Source organism: Budorcas taxicolor, chromosome 2, assembly GCF_023091745.1.
Source record: "Budorcas taxicolor isolate Tak-1 chromosome 2, Takin1.1, whole genome shotgun sequence".
NCBI lineage: Eukaryota > Metazoa > Chordata > Mammalia > Artiodactyla > Bovidae > Budorcas > Budorcas taxicolor.
In genome coordinates this window covers 170,623,891-170,641,084 of record NC_068911.1, presented here as the reverse complement: position 1 = coordinate 170,641,084, position 17,194 = coordinate 170,623,891, and the positions used below count along the sequence as shown (strand labels likewise).

The 17,194-nt window shown below is 49.2% G+C and overlaps 1 protein-coding gene across 1 annotated transcript; it reads right to left on the bottom strand.

Moving 5' to 3' along the window:
* Nucleotides 1-1,030: 1,030 nt before the first annotated feature.
* KDF1 (keratinocyte differentiation factor 1) lies at nt 1,031-3,633 on the bottom strand. The gene is made up of 3 exons (XM_052636268.1): nt 2,595-3,633; nt 1,667-1,741; nt 1,031-1,113 (listed from the first exon to the last, which is right to left on the bottom strand). Exons 1-3 carry the CDS (start codon nt 3,631-3,633, stop codon nt 1,031-1,033), a joined length of 1,197 nt encoding a protein of 398 aa, XP_052492228.1.
* Between the last annotated feature and the right edge of the window lie 13,561 nt (nt 3,634-17,194).

The following is a 17,194-nucleotide window of genomic DNA, read 5'->3' as shown; positions in this document are numbered from 1 at the left end:
TGACCCTCTCAACTCCTTAATGCACCTGAGCCTCAGCCCCTGTGAAAGAATGACCCCACCCTAAGAAGACACCAGGGATCCTCGGTGCTGTTGGCTCCAGGGAGAGGTGGAGGGAGCCGCAGGCCTGAGGCGGGGTGGGTGGGGGCCGGGTTTGAGGAAGCTGCAAGGATGGCCAGAAGCAGCCACATGTGGGCAGTGAACTGGGGCAAAAGGCCTGCCTAGACGGACCTCTCAACCATGACAGAAGCCACTTGATAAATCCTTCTAAGGTACAGACCCTGCACTTGTCTCGATCTGGAACTCACCGTGAGAAGTCTGAGAGGTGGGCCTTACCGCTCTCAGTTTAGCCTTCTGACCTCAGCCCCACGGTACTAAGCCAGGCTGGATGCTCTGCGTGGCCCGCTCCAGGCAGCAGTCAGGCAAAGGCGACAGAAAGGACAGCATGACGGCCAAGATGAGCAGACAGATATCTATTAAGTTTGTACTATGGTCACGTTAGTATGTAGAACAACCAGCCAAGAACCTAACTGCTCAACAGAACAAAACGTGGAGTGGGCACTGCCCACAGAGTTCCAGACAGAGGCCCTGCCTGCCCTCAAATCCAATACATGTAAGACAAGCTTCTTTGAGCTGTTACCCACTCTGTCCTGGGGACGGGGAGGACTGCATGATAGATTACGGGTTGTATGTTACAGGGGGAGCATGTTATGGGGGTGGAGTCGGGATTCAATCCCAGAAGTCCCCTCCTCAGCTTTTGCTTTCCATGACCCAGGCCTCCTGAAGACTGGGCAGGAAGGAACAGGCCCAAGCAGGGGCCAGGCCAGCAGGGGACCCCGGGGGAACGTGGACACCTCAGCCCAGTGAAATGCATGTGGCTCGGGAACCATTCAGCCAAGGCGGGAGGAGCCAGAGTGGGCACTGCTTCCGGGCCCACGGCCTTGCCTCCCACAAAGCGGGGCTCTGGTCCCTCTCTTCATGCTGTAGACTATACTTCTCTCGGATGGGGTGGCAGCACTGGGCCTGGCGAGGGTTAGCAGTACACCTGGAGCAGGGGTGCCCCTGAAGAGTCTGTGTCGGTGCCCTGGAAGGATGAGTCGTGGCTGGCAGGGTATCCTGGGGGGGGAGGAAGGAGGAAACGGGCTCAGAGATGGGGAGGAGCTCATGCAAAGCACTCGGGCAGGGGACACCTGCTGAAAAGAAACAGAGGGGGACTTGAGCCTGGGTCAGGCTCATTCTGGCTGGGTGAGCCACTCAGCTTCTTCACCTCTCTCAACCTGTCTTGCTCTCTGTAAAGGGGAATGACCCCGTTTCCAGGGGCTTGTGAAAGCCAAGAAGATAGCAGTAGGGACCACACAGGGTGCCTTTTCAGCACCGGTGGGTGCCCGCCTCCCCTGCCCTCCACTTTCCTCTCCAGTGACTGGGGTTTCAATTCAGGCTCTGGGCACCTGCCCGCCTCCTGGCTCAGGGGCATCCCCCTGAATCTCTCCCAGCGGAATCTTTGAGCCAGCCTGCAGGACGGGGATAGGGTAAGAGGCTGCTCGGGCCTCTCCTCCCTTTCTGATCCCATCCTCACCCACCCCAGGAGGAAGCTGGGAGAGGGGCAGGTTGGGGGCCGCGAGGGCTGTCCCCTCTCCTCTCTGCACTCCTCATCACGTCAGGACCAAACCTGGGGCTCCATAGGGTCTCAGCTTCCTGGCAATGGCATCTGCGGTCGTCTCCTGGGAGATCTGCACCGTGAGTTCTAGGGAGGGAACACGAGGGGCAGTGGTCATTACCACGTCCTTTCAATCTCACTCCCCACTTCTTAGCCCCGGGCTGGGCTAGAGAAACATCGTGTGTGTGTGTGTGTGTGTGTGTGTGTGTGTGTGTGTACATGCACTGGATCAGAGAAACATCATGTGTGTGTGTGTGTATGTGTGCTGGGTCAGAGAAACATCATATGTGTGTGTGTAGAGAAATGATGTTTAAAAAGTGACATGGAGGGTGTGTGTATATCGTTTGTGTGTAGGTAGAGAAATGATGTTTAAAAAGCAACATGGAGTGTGTGTGTGTGCACACATGCTGGGTTAGAGAAACATTTTGTGTACGTGTGTGTGCGTGTGCGCACACACATGCTGGGTTAGGGAAACGTGTGTGTGTCTGTGTGAGTGTGTAGAAAAACATTTAAAAAAACGACACGGAGTATGTGTTTGTGTGCATGTGCGCTGGGTTAGAGAAACATCGTGTGTGTGTGTGTGTGTGTGTGTGTGTATAGAAATGATGTTTAAAAAGTGACACAGAGGGTATGTGTGTCTGTCTGTCTGTACAATGGTGGATGGGGGGTTTGGTTAGGCCAGCACAGGTCAGAGGTCCAAATTCATATGGATACCTGGGTCCTGTTAACCAGACTAACTGGCTAGGCCTGGAAGCCCCTCTGGCAGGTAGCAGCGGGGGACAGAAGGAGCCTGTGAGGGAATGTAGAGAGCTGGAGAACCAGGTGGAGAAAGAGCTGGGACCAGCTGAGGGGTGGATCCACAGTGGCCAAAGAGCCCAGTGTAACCCTCCCTGGCGAAAGCCTCTTCCACTCCGCCCCTTGGGCCGTGCACCCCACCTACCATCCTGGCTGAGCCCTGAGGTCACCATGGTCTCGTGGCCGCTGTCTGGGGGAGCCGCAGCTGGGGCAGCCGCCCGGCTTGAGCGCCCCTCTGCCGTCTGTGGGCGGGCGCGGCTCTTGCGGGTACTGATGCGAATGATGCCGCGCACCAGGCGGCCCTCAGCGTCCTGCTCATCCAGGTGGTAGTCCTGGGTGATGCTGCTGATAAGGTCCGAGATCTTACTGGTCTTCTCCAGGAACACAGTGTCTGAGGTGCACTTGGCCAGCTCGTCGATCTGGTGTACGCTGAACAGCTCTGTCAGCTTCTTGAAGATGAGCACGTCGATCTCTCGGCTGGACATGGAGCCACTGCCTATCTCAGGCAGGTCCAGGTCCGACTCGTGGAAGGAGTAGTACTCCTCAGAGCCCCGGGGACTGCTGGCGAGGGTGCTGGGCAGGCTGTGCCGCATGGGCGGGGGGTCAGCCAGTGGCTCCTTGCAGCAGGAGTCCGCGTCGGGGGCGGGGGAGGTGGTGCTGCGGTAGGGGTACACCGGGATGCCTTTGAGCTTGACGTCGGGGTAGCTGAAGCTGCTCCCCATGGCCGACTTGAGCCGCTGGCCATCCCGCCGGCTGGGAGGTGCACGGTCAGGGCTGGGGGGCACGCCGTTGTGCTCCTTGACCCAGTTGGCTTCGGCAGCCCCTTCAGGGGAGTCCCCTGAGGACAAGCAGGGGCTGCAGCCCCGTGCACAGGCCCCGCAGCGCTGGAGGCAGTCCCGGCAGCGGCGGAAGCAGAAGGCCGCCCGGCACCAGTCCCATACCCACGGTCGCCAGAGCAGGCAGCAGGCAGGGGCCTCGGGAGCCTGCTCGGCAGAGCCAGAGATAAACGTAAGGCTCTCGGGCCCGTGGTGCCCGGGGTCCTTGGGGTCTGGTCTGCGGGTGCGGCGGCTCGGTGGGGCCCGGGGTGGCTCATCGTAGGTCTCCAGGCATAGTTCTGTGGGCCGCTCCCAAGGTCCCAAGCGTGGGGGCCCGGATGATGGGCGGGGGTGTCCGGGGCGGGGCATGGCTCACTGCATGGTCTGCTGAAGCCAGACGCCTGTGAGGGAGAGGCCAGGAGGGAGACAGGGTCAGAGGTTGTGACACGTGCCTGCGCTGAGACCTGAGGAGCTTCCCACTTCTGGCTTCTGAGGTCTGTGATGTGGATGGGCCCAAGTATGGTCACGAATCCTGTCCCCTTGCTTCCCCAAACAGGAAATTCTCTCTGGGCTCTAACCTATATATCAAAACCTCCTGGGATTTCACACCCATTGGGATGGCTACTATTAAAAACAGAAAATGACAAGCCCTGGAGAAGATATGGAGAGGGTGGAACCTTTGTGCATTGCTGGTGGGAATGCAGAGTGGCACAGCTGCTCTGGAAAACAGCATGGAACTTCCTTGGAAAGTTAAATATAAAATTATCATATAATCCAGCTGGGTTACACCCAAAAGGATGGAAAAACAGGCACTCAAGCAGATATTTGTATACCAGTGTTCTAGCAGCATTACTCACAATAGGCAGAGATGGAAACAACCCAGTGCCGATTGATGGAGGAATGAATTAAAAAAAAAAAAAAGAAGCAGCTGTATACACACAATAGAATATTACTCAGCCCTGAAAAGGAATGAAATTCTGATACATGCTATAACAAGGAACAACTGCTTCAAAACTGAGAAAAGAGTAAAACAAGACTGTATATTGTCACCCTGCTTCTTTAACTTATATGCAGAGTGTGTGTGCTCAATCACTCAGTTGTGTCTGACTCTTTACCACCCCGTAGCCTGCCAGGCTCCTCTGTCCACAGAATTTTTCCAGCAAGAGTACTGGAGTGGATTGCCATTGCCTCCTCCAGGGGATATTCTCGACCCAGGGATTGAATTGTCTCCTGCATCTCCTGCATTAGCAGGTGGATTCTTTACCATTGCACCAGTAGAGTACATCATGCAAAATGCTGGGCTGGATGAATAACAAGCTGAAATCAAGACTGCTGGGAGAAATATCAACAAGCTCAGATATGCAGATGATACCATTCTAATGGCAGAAAGTGAAAAAGGACCGAAGAGCCTCTTGATGAAGGTGAAAGAGGAGAATGAAAAAGCTGGCTTAAAACTCAACACTCAAAACACAAAGATCATAGCATCCAGTCCCATCACTTCATGGCAAATAGAAGGGGAAAAAGTGGAAGCAGTGACAGATTTCGGAGAAGGCAATGGCACCCCACTCCAGTACTCTTGCCTGGAAAATCCCATGGACGGAGGAGCCTGGTGGACTACAGTCCATGGGGTCGCGAAGAGTTGGACACGACTGAGCGACTTCACTTTCACTTTTCACTTTCCTGCATTGGAGAAGGAAATGGCAACCCACTCCAGTGTTCTTGCCTGGAGAATCCCAGGGGCGGGGGAGCCTGGAAGGCTGCCGTCTATGGGATCGCACAGAGTCGGACATGACTGAAGCGACTTAGCAGCAGCAGCAGCAGTAGCAGTGACAGATTTCATTTTCTTGAACTCCAAAAGCACTGTGGACAGTGACTGCAGCCATGAAATTAAAAGTTGCTTGCTCCTTGGAAGGAAAGCTATGACAAACCTAGACAGCATATTAAAAAGCAGAAACATCACTTTGCAGACAAAGGTCTGTACAGTCAAAGTTATGGTCTTTGCAGTAGTCATGTATGGATGTGAGAGTTGGACCATAAAGAAAGCTGAGGGCCAAAGAACTGATGCCTTCGAATTGTGGTGCTGGAGAAGACTCTTGAGAGTCCCTTGGACGGCAAGGAGATCAAACCAGTCAATGCTAAAGAATATCAGTCCTGAATATTCATTGGAAGGACTGATGCTGAAGCTCCAATATTTTCGCCACCTGATGTGAAGAACCAACTCATTGGAAAAGACCCTAATGCTGAGAAAGACTGAAGGCAAAAGGAGAAAGGGGCTGCAGAAAGTTAGATGGTTAGATAGCATCACCAACTCAGTGGACATGAATCTGAGCAAACTCTGGGAGATAGTGAAGGACAGGGGAGCCTGGAATACTGCAGTCCATAGGGTCACAAAGAGTCAGACATGACTTAGCAACTCAACAGCAAATAACGTAGATGAGCCTTGAGACATTATGCTAGGTGAAATCAGCGTGACACAAAAGGACAAACATTTTATGGTCCCACTTATAGGAAATATCCAGAATAGCAAAAAAGTATACTGGTGGTTGCTGGAGGCAGGGGAAGAGTGGGAAGTTAGTATATAATGGGCAGAGTTTCAGTTTGGGAAAATGAAACCATCCATCTGGAGATGGACGGTGGTGATGATTACACAACAATGTAAATGTATTTAATGTCACATACAGGCCTGTAACATCAAAACCACTTAAAAATTAAAATGGCATATTTTATCTTAGATATATTTTACAAAGAAAAAGCTCCTGGGATCTCACTTTTGGGGTAACAGTCTCCCTGAGTTTCTTCCTACTGTTGGTAAGCCCACCAGCACAGAGCCTGAGGCTGCTCAACAAATGCCTTTCCATCTGACTTGCTATAGAACCTGATCCTCACCACTTTCCCTTTCTTCCCCTCCTCCTTCAGATCAGACTTGGGAATCAACAGGTCCCCTGTCCATGTTTCAGTATGACTCAGGCTGGCTCTCCTATCAACATTTAACATCAAGCACTGTTTTGCTGCCTTTGATTAGAAAAGAAAGCAAGCCTCAAAATGCATCTTCTTTCCCGTTTTGACTTGGTTGCTAGCAAGCTCATATTTCACTGAAACTGGCCCTGTGTTGGGCACAATAGAACCAAAAATGAATGAACTATAGATGATATTCCTATAATTCACACATGTTTTGTAGGGAAAACAGATGCTTAAAAGCTGGAACACATAGGATATACGCAGTATTATGGGAGAAAATAACTCTGTCTGTGGGAACATTATGTCGTGATGTATTTGGGAAGGTCCCTGAACACATTTCTGGCTCTAGGTGAGTGATCACACCAAGATTATCACGACCAAGATAATCATAATGGTGTGATCACTCACCTAGAGCCAGACATCCTGGAATGTGAAGCCAAGTGGGCCTTAGAAAGCGTCACTAGGAACAAAGCTAGTGGAGGTGATGGAATTCCAGTTGAGCTATTTCAAATCCTGGAAGATGATGCTGTGAAACTGCTGCACTCAATATGCCAGCAAATTTGGAAAACTCAGCAGTGCCCACAGGACTGGAAAAGGTCAGTTTTCATTCCAATCCCAAAGAAAGGCAATGCCAAAGAATGCTCAAACTACCGCACAGTTGCACTCATCTCACACGCTAGTAAAGTAATGCTCAAAATTCTCCCAGCCAGGCTTCAGCAGTACGTGAACCATGAACTTCCTGATGTTGAAGCTGGTTTTCGAAAAGGCAGAGGAACCAGAGATCAAATTGCCAACATTCTCTGGATCATGGAGAAAGCAAGAGAGTTCCAGAAAAACATCTATTTCTGCTTTATTGACTATGCCAAAGCCTTTGACTATGTGGATCACAATAAACTATGGAAAATTCTGAAAGAGATGGGAATACCAGACCACCTGACCTGCCTCTTGAGAAATCTGTATGCAGGTCAGGAAGCAACAGTTAGAACTGGACATGGAACAACAGACTGGTTCCAAATAGGAAAAGGAGTCTGTCAAGGCTATATATTGTCACCCTGCTTATTTAACTTCTATGCAGAGTACATCATGAGAAATGCTGGGCTGGAATCAAGATTGCCGGGAGAAATATCAATAACCTCAGATATGCAGATAACACCACCCTTATGGCAGAAAGTGAAGTGGAACTAAAAAGCCTCTTGAAAGTGAAAGTGGAGAGTGAAAAAGTTGGCTTAAAGCTCAACATTCAGAAAACTAAGATCATGGCATCTGATCCCATCACTTCATGGGAATTAGATGGGGTAACAGTGGAAACAGTGTCAAGACTTTATTTTCTTGGGCTCCAAAATCACGGCAGATGGTGATTGCAGCCATGAAATTAAAAGACGCTTACTCCTTGGAAGGAAAGTTATGACCAACCTAGATAGCATATTCAAAAGCAGAGACATTACTTTGCCAACAAAGGTCCGTCTAGTCAAGGCTATGGTTTTTCCAGTGGTCATGTATGGATGTGAGAGTTGGACTGTGAAGAGAGCTGAGCGCAGAAGAATTGATACTTTTGAACTGTGGTGTTGGAGAAGACTCTTGAGAGTCCCTTGAACTGCAAGGAGATCCAACCAGTCCATCCTAAAGGAGATCAGTCCTGTGTGCTCTTTGGAAGGACTGATGCTAAAGCTGAAACTCCAATATTTTGGCCACCTCACACGAAGAGTTGACCCATTGCAAAAGACTCTGATGCTGGGAGAGATTGGGGGCAGGAGGAGAAGGGGACGACAGAGGATGAGATGGTTGGATGGCATCACCGACTTGATGGACATGAGTCTGAGTGAACTCCTGGAGTTGGTGATGGACAGGGAGGCCGGGCGTGCTGCGATTCATGGGGTCGCAAAGAGTCGGACATGACTGAGCGACTGAACTGAACTGAACTGATCACATGGAGGACTTCCCTGGTGGCTTAGACAGTAAAGCGTCCACCTACAATGCGGGAGACCCAGGTTCAATCCCTGGATCAGGAAGATCTGGAGAAAGAAATGGCAACCTACTCCAGTACTCTTGCCTGGAAAATCCCATGGATGGAGGAGCATTGTAGGCTACAGTCCATGGGATCGCAAAGAGTTGGACATGACTGAGTGACTTCACGTCCTTTCTTTCTCTCTGATCACATGGAAGGGTTTGCTGGGCAGTAACTATCCTTGGCCTAGATTTTCTGAGACATTAATCTTTTACTAATGTCCTAGAACTGGTGATGTGAAGGGAACCTGGGACTGAATCTCAGGCTATCTGTATTCAAGTCCCAATTCTGGCTTTAACAGGTGATGTTTTTTGGGCAGATCAATGCTACCTCCCTACACACAGCTGCCATCATCTCTCACCCAGATACTATCAAGGCCCCCATTCTGGCCACCTCTATTCCCTTCTACTCACTGCAGCCAGTGACAATTTAAAAAGCAGCAACAATGATCAACAATCATGAATCTGGAGGAACTAGGCAGACACCACTTTAATCAAGTGATCAAAGTTAACATTATTAATAATGGGACAAACCAACAGGATGTGTCTCCTGTCGGTTAAAGGATACAGCATCGCTTATGGAGTATTCCTGCCAAAAATGTATAACCTGAATCTAGTCATGAAAAGACATCAGACAAGCCCAAATTAAGAGACATGATAAATAAATGGAATGTGCAATCCTGGATTGAATCTTGGATTCAATCTAGATAATCGGTAAAATTTAAAACTAGACTGCATATTATTTAATACCATTATGTCAATGTTAAATCACCAATGTTAAATTCACTGTGAAATAAGACAGTGTTCTGATTCTTAGGCAGTGTACACTGAAGCATTTAGGGATAAAGACGCATGGTGTCTGCAACCTAATCTCAAAGGGTTCCTCCCAAAAGGAAAGGTATGCGTAGACAGAGAAAGGGAGGGAACGTTAGGTGTGATGAATGCGGATGAGCAGGATACAGCAGTTCTTTATTCCTGCAACTCTTCAACCCATTCCCCCAGCTCCACTCAGCGCTCCTTCTCCAAGGACTCTCCAGAACCTCAAGTCAGATGGGAGCCCCTCCCCGCACAGCATTCTGCTTGGCTCTGAGTCAGCTGAGTTGGCCTTGAACCCATTGTTTGAAGATAAGCCTATATGACCCAAGGGGACAGGGACTGTGTCTGACTCCTTTCCGCATCAGTGTCCAGAACAGGGTTGGCACAGTAAGTACTTCAGGAGACTGATACATTCTGCATGACCTCTGAGTAGAACCAAGTCCATTAGGTAGAAAGAGAAAGGGCTTGGGCTCCAGGCTGACCGGAGTGGGGGAAACAGCAGTCTGGTGACAATAAGGTGAAGTCCCCCTCCAAAGGTTCCCAAACTGAAACTGTAATAGGTGGCTTGAAAGTCCCTCACAGTCCAGAGAGGCAAGTGGTTAAAAACCCTCTGCCTTGGTTTGAGCAATTCTGGGGTGGGTATGGATTTATTCATTCACTCAATTAATGAATATTTACTGAGAGCCTACTGTATGGCAGACAATTCTAAATTCTGTGGATGAAGTGGTAAAACAGACAAAATTTCCAAACCTCAGGAGTTTGATTCTAGTGAAAGAGTTAATTATTGTAGCTTACCTTGTTCTCAATGCTTAAATGTACTCAACCAATTAATTCTCAGAACCCTATTTGTAGGTATTATTGTTGTCGTTATACTGAGGCTAAAGAGAGGTTAAATAAATTGTCAAAGCCACACATCTGTTTGAACGCAGGTGGCCCACTTCAATTCATATGCCACCCCATCTATTATTTGAGAGGAAAGGGGCAGTCAAAGTGGTCAGCTGCCAATTCTATGGATGAACCTGTGCCCAAGGAGTGCTTGCATGGGGAGAGCCTTGAGTCTTGGGCTTAGCCCTTGGATCAAGAGGGTAGGCATATCTACCCTGTTTGAACTACACTGAGCTCTGGGGTACCCAGGATTTGTAAGAACAAGAGGTTTCTATTCATGGTTTCGGTTACTGTCTTTTCCTCTACCTCCAAGGTTTTAGGAGTTGTCAGAGCTAGTGGAAGTGATGGAATTCCAGCTGAGCTATTTCAAATCCTAAAAGATGCTGCTGTGAAAGTGCTGCACTTGGTATGGCAACAAATTTGGAAAACTCAGCAGAGGCCATGGGACTGGAAAAGGTCAGTTTTCATTTGAATCCCAAAGAAGGACAATGCCAAAGAATGTTCAAACTACTGCACAATTGCACTCATTTCACATGCTAGCAAGGTAAAGCTCAAAATCCTTAGGCTAGGCTTCAACAGTATATGAACTGAGAACTTCCAGATGTACAAGCTGGGCTTGGAAAAGGCAGAGGAACAAGAGATCAAATTGCCAACATCCATTGGATCATAAAAAAAGCAAGGGAATTCCAGAAAAGCATCTACTTATCCTTCATTGACTATGCTAAAACCTTTGACTGTGTGGATCACAACAAACTGTGGAAAATTCTTAAAGAGATGGGAATACCAGACCACTTTACCTGCCTCCTGAGAAATCTGTATGCAGGTCAAGAAACAACAGTTAAAACTGGACATGGAACAACAAACTGGTTCCAAATTGGGAAAGGAGATCGTCAAGGATGTATATTGTCACCCTGCTTATTTAACTTAGATGCAGAGTACATCATGTAAAATACTAGGCTGGATAAAGTTCAAGCTGGAATCAAGACTGCAGAGAGAAATGTCAATAATCTCAGATATGTAGATGACACCACTGGTATGGAAGAAAGCAGAGGAACAAAAGAGCCTCTTGATGAAGGTGAAAGAGGAGAGTAAAAAATTTGGCTTAAAAGTCAACATTCTCCAGACCCATGAATTCCCTGGCAGTCTAGTAGTTAAGACTTCACCTTCCAGTACAGGGGGTGTGGGTCGCATCCCTGGTCAGGGAGCTAAGATCCCTCATGCCTCAAAAAACCAAACCATAAAACATAAACAATATTGTAACAAATTCAATAAAGACAAAAAAACAAAACAAAACCCACTCAACATTCACGAAACTAAGATCATGGCATTTGGTCCTATCACTTCATAGCAAATAGATGGGGGAAAAAATGGAAACAGTGACAGACTCTATTTTCCTGGTCTCCAAAATCACTGTGGACAGTGACCGCAGCCATGAAATTAAAAGACGCTTGCTTCTTGGAAGGAAAGCTACGACAAACCTAGACTGCATATTAAAAAGCAGAGACATCACTTTGCCAGCAAAGGTCCGTATAGTCAACACTATGGCTTTTCCACTAGTCATGTATGGATGTGAGAGTTGGACCATAAAGAAGGATGATTGCTGAACAATCGATGCTTTTGAGTTATGGTGTTGGAGGAGACTCTTGAGAATCCCTTGGACAGCAAGATCAAACCAATCAATCCTATGGGAAATCAACCTTGAATATTCACTGGAAGGACTGATGGTGAAACTGAAGCTCCAATACTTTGGCCATCTGATTCGAAGAGCCAACTCAGTGGAAAACACTCTGATGCTGGGAAAGATTGAGGGGAGGAGAAGGAGACGACAGAGGGTGAGATGGTTGGATGGCATCGCCGACTCAATGGACATGGGTTTGAGCAAGCTCCAGGAGATCATGAAGGACAGGGGAGCCTGGCGTGATGCAGTCCATGGGATTGCAAAGAGCTGGCCATGACTGAGCGACTGAACAGCACCACCACCATTCATCAAATTCATCCAACAAATATTTACTGAGCACCTACCATGTGCCCAATGCTGGGCTAAATGGGCCAGAAACAGGCTCCAGCTCAAGAGGATTTCTGCTTTCTTTAAGTGCTCATAATTGCCCTGTAAGTATTATATCTCCACTTTATAGATCAGGACTCTGAAGCTTAGAGAGGTGAAGTGACTTTCCCAGAGACCAGGGAGGGGATGGAGCTGGATTTGTACTGTGGTCTCTCAGACTCTGGAGCCCCTGTAGTTTGTTCTACACCACACATCTAGAAGGGAGGGTGGGATGGAGGAAAGGGGACAAGACCTGGGGTAAGGACAGTGCCTGGCTTCAGTTTCCCACTTCTTTCTAGACCCTGAACCCTCCTGAAGTCAATCTCAGGCCGTTTCGTCCTGGCTCTATTTCCCCCTTGCTGCTTTCGCCCCCACCTCCAAAATCCTAGGAACAGCAGTCTCTTGCTTCAGTAGGAGTTCCTGCTGTGCCTGGGGTAAGGCTTCTGGCCTGTTTTCTCATCTTTATCAAGGGGAGAGAAGAATACCTTCAGGGGCCACCTTCAGGTTTAAATGAGATATTGCGTTCAGGGGCCTTAGAGTTTGTGCCTGGCACCTGGGAGGGGCTGGGTCTCTGGGCACCTCCAGGCACTGCAGGGATCGTCCTCAGGGTCAGAAGCCCCCAGACCCTGGCACGCCCTCCCCAAACTTCTAACTGGGGCTCTCCCACTCCCCCTTAATCCTTGAGAACACACACATCGGAGGTCTCTCTCTGTTCCATCCCCTTCCTCCGAAGGTGACCAGGAGAGGCCCGGCCGCACCAGCCCAGCTTCGTCTGGCACACCCAACCGGCCGAGAGGGTCTCCCCAACCCTGCTCACCAAAACAGCCGTCGACTCGCGTGCCCGGGCATCCGTGCACCCTTGATCTCCGGCCCCAAAGTCTCAGCCCCCGACTCCCGCACCTAGTCCTGGGGGCAAGGGAGAACCAGATCCCGGCTCTGCCGCTCGGGCTAGCACAGCCCCTACACCAGCGGTGCCCTCGGGGCAAGCACCACACTCTCCGGCTGCAGGGGCCCTCCGCCCGCGGGAGGATCCAGCCTATAGACAGGGCCCCTTGGGGTGTGCATGGCCCCCGCTCCCCGCCCGCCCCCGCCTCCACAGCAAGCACGGCTCCCACCTCAAGCCAGCGCCACCCTAAGGGCGAACCCGGCCCCCTCACCCCCTAGTCTGCCCGCCCAGCCTAGGCGCCCGCTCAGGCCGCTCCCTGGCCGGGCCCGGCCCGCGCACCCCGGAAGTGGGAGGGTGGCCCCGGAGGAACCGGCCCCGGGACCCTCGCCCGCCCGGCCGTAGCCTCGGGAGGGGGTCTTCCCACACTGGGGCCGCCCTGATTCGCGCCCCCTCGGGCCCGCGCGGGGCTTACCTGTCCCGCCAGGTGAGCCGCCTCCAGCTCAGCCCCTCCCCCCGCCCCCCCTCGCTGCTCACCTGGGGCGCAGGTGAGCGTCTCGCGGGAGCGCTGCACGGGCCGCCGCTGGGGACACACTTCCTGCCTCCGCGAAGCGTCTCCGCGGCGCACCTGGGCCGAGGCCCCGCCCCGGGAGCTGGGCGGGCAAGTTGGTCGGGCTCTGGCGCTCGACCTGCGGTCTCGGAGAGCAGCGCTCGGCCTACTCCGGTTAAATGAGGCCTGGAGGGCACCGTGGACAGACGCTGGGCTCAGTCTTCTTTTCTGTTAAATGGGCAGATGGGCCTAGCAGTCTCTAGCGCCTGCCAGGCCTTAAAGGCTCAGCCCAAAGGGCATGTCTCCAAAGACGCCTTCCTTTTGGCCTGCGTGCTAACTCGCTTCAGTGTCCAACTCTGCAACCCAGTGTACTATAGCCCCGCCAGGCTCATCTGAAAATGGGATTCTCCAGGCAAGAATACTGGAGTGGGTTGTCATGCGCTTTTTCAGGGGATCTTCCCAACCCAGGAATCGAACCCACATCTTTTATGTCTCCTGCATTGGCATGCGTGTTCTTTACCACTCTGGCCACCTGGGAAGCCTCCTCTTTTACAGCTATGCCCGTCTGGTTTTCTGTTATATAGAGCAGTTCTCTGCAGTCCTTATCAAAATATTCAGCACACTATTCTCTTCTGTCTCCTCCTTTAGCCTCTGACTAGCATATAGTCCTGATCCCCAATGTTCTGGGTGTCCAGAGCAGGACCGGATACATAGTAGATGCTGAGCAGATATTAGGGGCTTCCCTTGTGGCTCAACTGGTAAAGAATCTGCCCTCAGTGCTGGAGACCTGTGCTCGATCCCTGGGTTGGGAAGATCCCCTGGAGAAGGGAAAGGCTACCTACTCCAGTATTCTGGCCTGGAGAATTCCACGGACAGTCCATGGGGTTGCAAAGAGTTGGACATGACTGAGTGACTTACACTTTCAGCAGATATTCTCTGCTGAGTGAACCGCTGGGCTCTGATGTCTCCCTTTGTCCTGAGGGGGCCTGGTTCGCCTGTTCTGATCAGTTCACTTTCTCTGTTCCAGGAAATCTGCAGAGGAAGACAAGGGCCTCTGCTCTGGGGCCTAGGAGCAGGGTGGAAGAGCAGGCTGGGCTGTGCAGTCATGAAATACATCCCAGATGAGCAGAAGTGGCCAAAATGGGCCATGATCACTGCATCCCACGGGGTCTCTGTAAGAGGCAATGTCATTGGGCAGCAGATGTCAGGGGTCGGATTATTCTAGGTTCCTACTCCTCTTAATACCAACTTCATAGCAACAATAGCAGCAGTGAACAAGTGACTTTTAGGGAGCATCTCCAGGATCCATGCTTAACCCTTTACTTGCATAGTATTATTTAATCCTTCCACCTGAGAATAACACCTCAGGTGTTATCATTTTCATTTTACAAGTGAGGAAACTGTGGCTTAGGAAGGGGAAATTATTTGCTCAGGCATTTGACCCAAATGGTGTAACTTCGGGCAAGACTTCCTTCTCCAAACCTCATCTGTGGAAATAATAGTAGCTCTCTCCAACTGGGAGAATTTCAAAAGGGTACAGATGCAAAGTGAGATAAAGGATATGGGAAGAGACCACTGAGGTAGGATGAGTAAGTGGAATTCAGTACCACTGAGTCCCTTCCTCTCCAGATACACCAAAGATACACAACCTCCTAATCCCAGATGGAGATACCGCCAATTAGGAGAGAACCCTTTGTCTGCCCGCTTCGGTTTGCCAAGTCCTCCTCTTCCCCAGCCAGGAGAGACACTCCTTGGAAGCATGGTGACTGGGAGGGGGTTTCCTTCCCTGTCTCACCTCTCAGGGCACCGTGGTCTATTCTGTAGGTGCCCTGCCATGTGCAGAGAGTAGTTGCTCAATGTCCACCACAGACCCTCCATGACAGTCCTTCTCAGTACATCTTGTCCACATTCTCACCTGGGGCAAGTGGCCACTGTAACTTCATTTGGACCTCAGAAAGTGAGTCATATCGTGTACAGTTGAACATCTGTGTACTGTAAGACCCAATAAGTATATTTCTGGGATACAGTCACGAGAATTTCACATATATACCAAGAGACATGTACAAGAACAGTGGCAGAAACATTGTTCACAGCTACTTCAAACCAAAAACATCTAAATGCTGTTGATAGGAGATAAAGAAATGTGAAATAATTATATAGCAGTAGAAAATGAATGGAAAATAGCAGTATGGCTAGATCACAGTGATATAATACTGAGTGAAAAAACTGCAAGTCAGAGAAGAGTGCATGTGGAATGGTATCCTTTTCATAAAGTTCAAATACAACTGCAAGTACTATATTTAGGCATAATATTGAGTTGAACAATGTTGCATAGCTATTTTTTGACCAGTTTTTAAAAATTAGTTGATTGATTAACTTTTGGCTCTGCTGGAGCTTTATTGCTGCCTGGGCTTTCTCTAGCTGCAGAGAGCAGGGGCTATTCTCTAGGTGTGGTGTTCAGCCTTCTCCTTGTGGTGGCTTCTACTGTTGCAGAACACAGGCTCCAGAACCCTGTTGTGGTGCATGGGCTTAGCTGCCCCCTGGCATATGGGATCTTCCTGGACTGAGGACTGAACTCATGTCCCCTGCATTGTAAGGCGAATTCTTAACCACTGGACCGCCGGGGAAGCCCCTTTTGATCTAATATATATATATACACACATATATATATATATATATATATATATATATATATATATATATATATATATAGTTCATAAGGTTAAGCCCATGGACAGAGGAGCCTGGTAGGCTACAGTCCTTGGGGTGACAAAGAGTTGAACACGACTGAGTAACTTTCACTTTCAGCCTAATTTATGTGTGGAAAAAAAAATTTTTTTTTAAAAAAGCAAGATAATGAGGAACACAAAATTCAGAATAATGATTATCTGGGGGTGGGGTAGTGGAGGGATCAGAAATGACAGGGACCCTGGAGAAGGAAATGGCAATCCCCTCTAGTGTTCTTGCCTGGGAAATCCCATGGACAGAGAAGCCTGGCGGGCCACAATCCATGGGGTAGCAAAACAGTTGGACGCCATCTAGCAACTAAACAATACTGCATATTGCTCTTATTTCTATGCATGATGAAATAAATATTTACTTGACTAAATAAAGTCTTGGGGAAAAAAAAAGAAATGATAGGGAAATCCATAAGCAGACTTCACTTTTAGTGGTGTTCTGATTCTTGGGTTGGATTCTAGGGCTTTCATTTTTATCATAAATGAATGAGTACATGAAAAAAATAGCAATTTATGCTGTAACTAAATGATTAAGGACATTGTTACTTGTCAAGTTTTCTTTCTTTTTTAAAAAATGATTTTTAGCCATACCCCAGGTAGCACATGGGACCTTACTTCCTCAATCAGGGGTCAAACCCATGCCTCCTGAATTGGAAGGCAGTCTTAACCACTGGACTACCAGGGAAGTCCCTTGCCAAGATTTCAAGGTACCAAAAAATCTAAGAGTCTAGAATCTTATTCAGTTTTCCCCCATTTGTTTATTCATTCAAAGATTAAGGTATAATTTACATACAGTGAAATTTATCCATTTTAGTGTACAGCTCTGTGAATTTTGAAAAATACATACATTGGCATAACCACCACCACAATCAAAATTTAGATCAGTTTCATCACCACCACCCCCCGCAAATTTCCCTAAACTTTTCTGCAAGCTGTTCCTCCCCCCATCTCAGCCCTTGGCAACCACTGATCTTTTTTCTGTCTCCATAGTTTTGCTTTTTCCAGAACATGTTTAGTAAATGTGCACTACAAAATTCTGATTCTGTCGTACC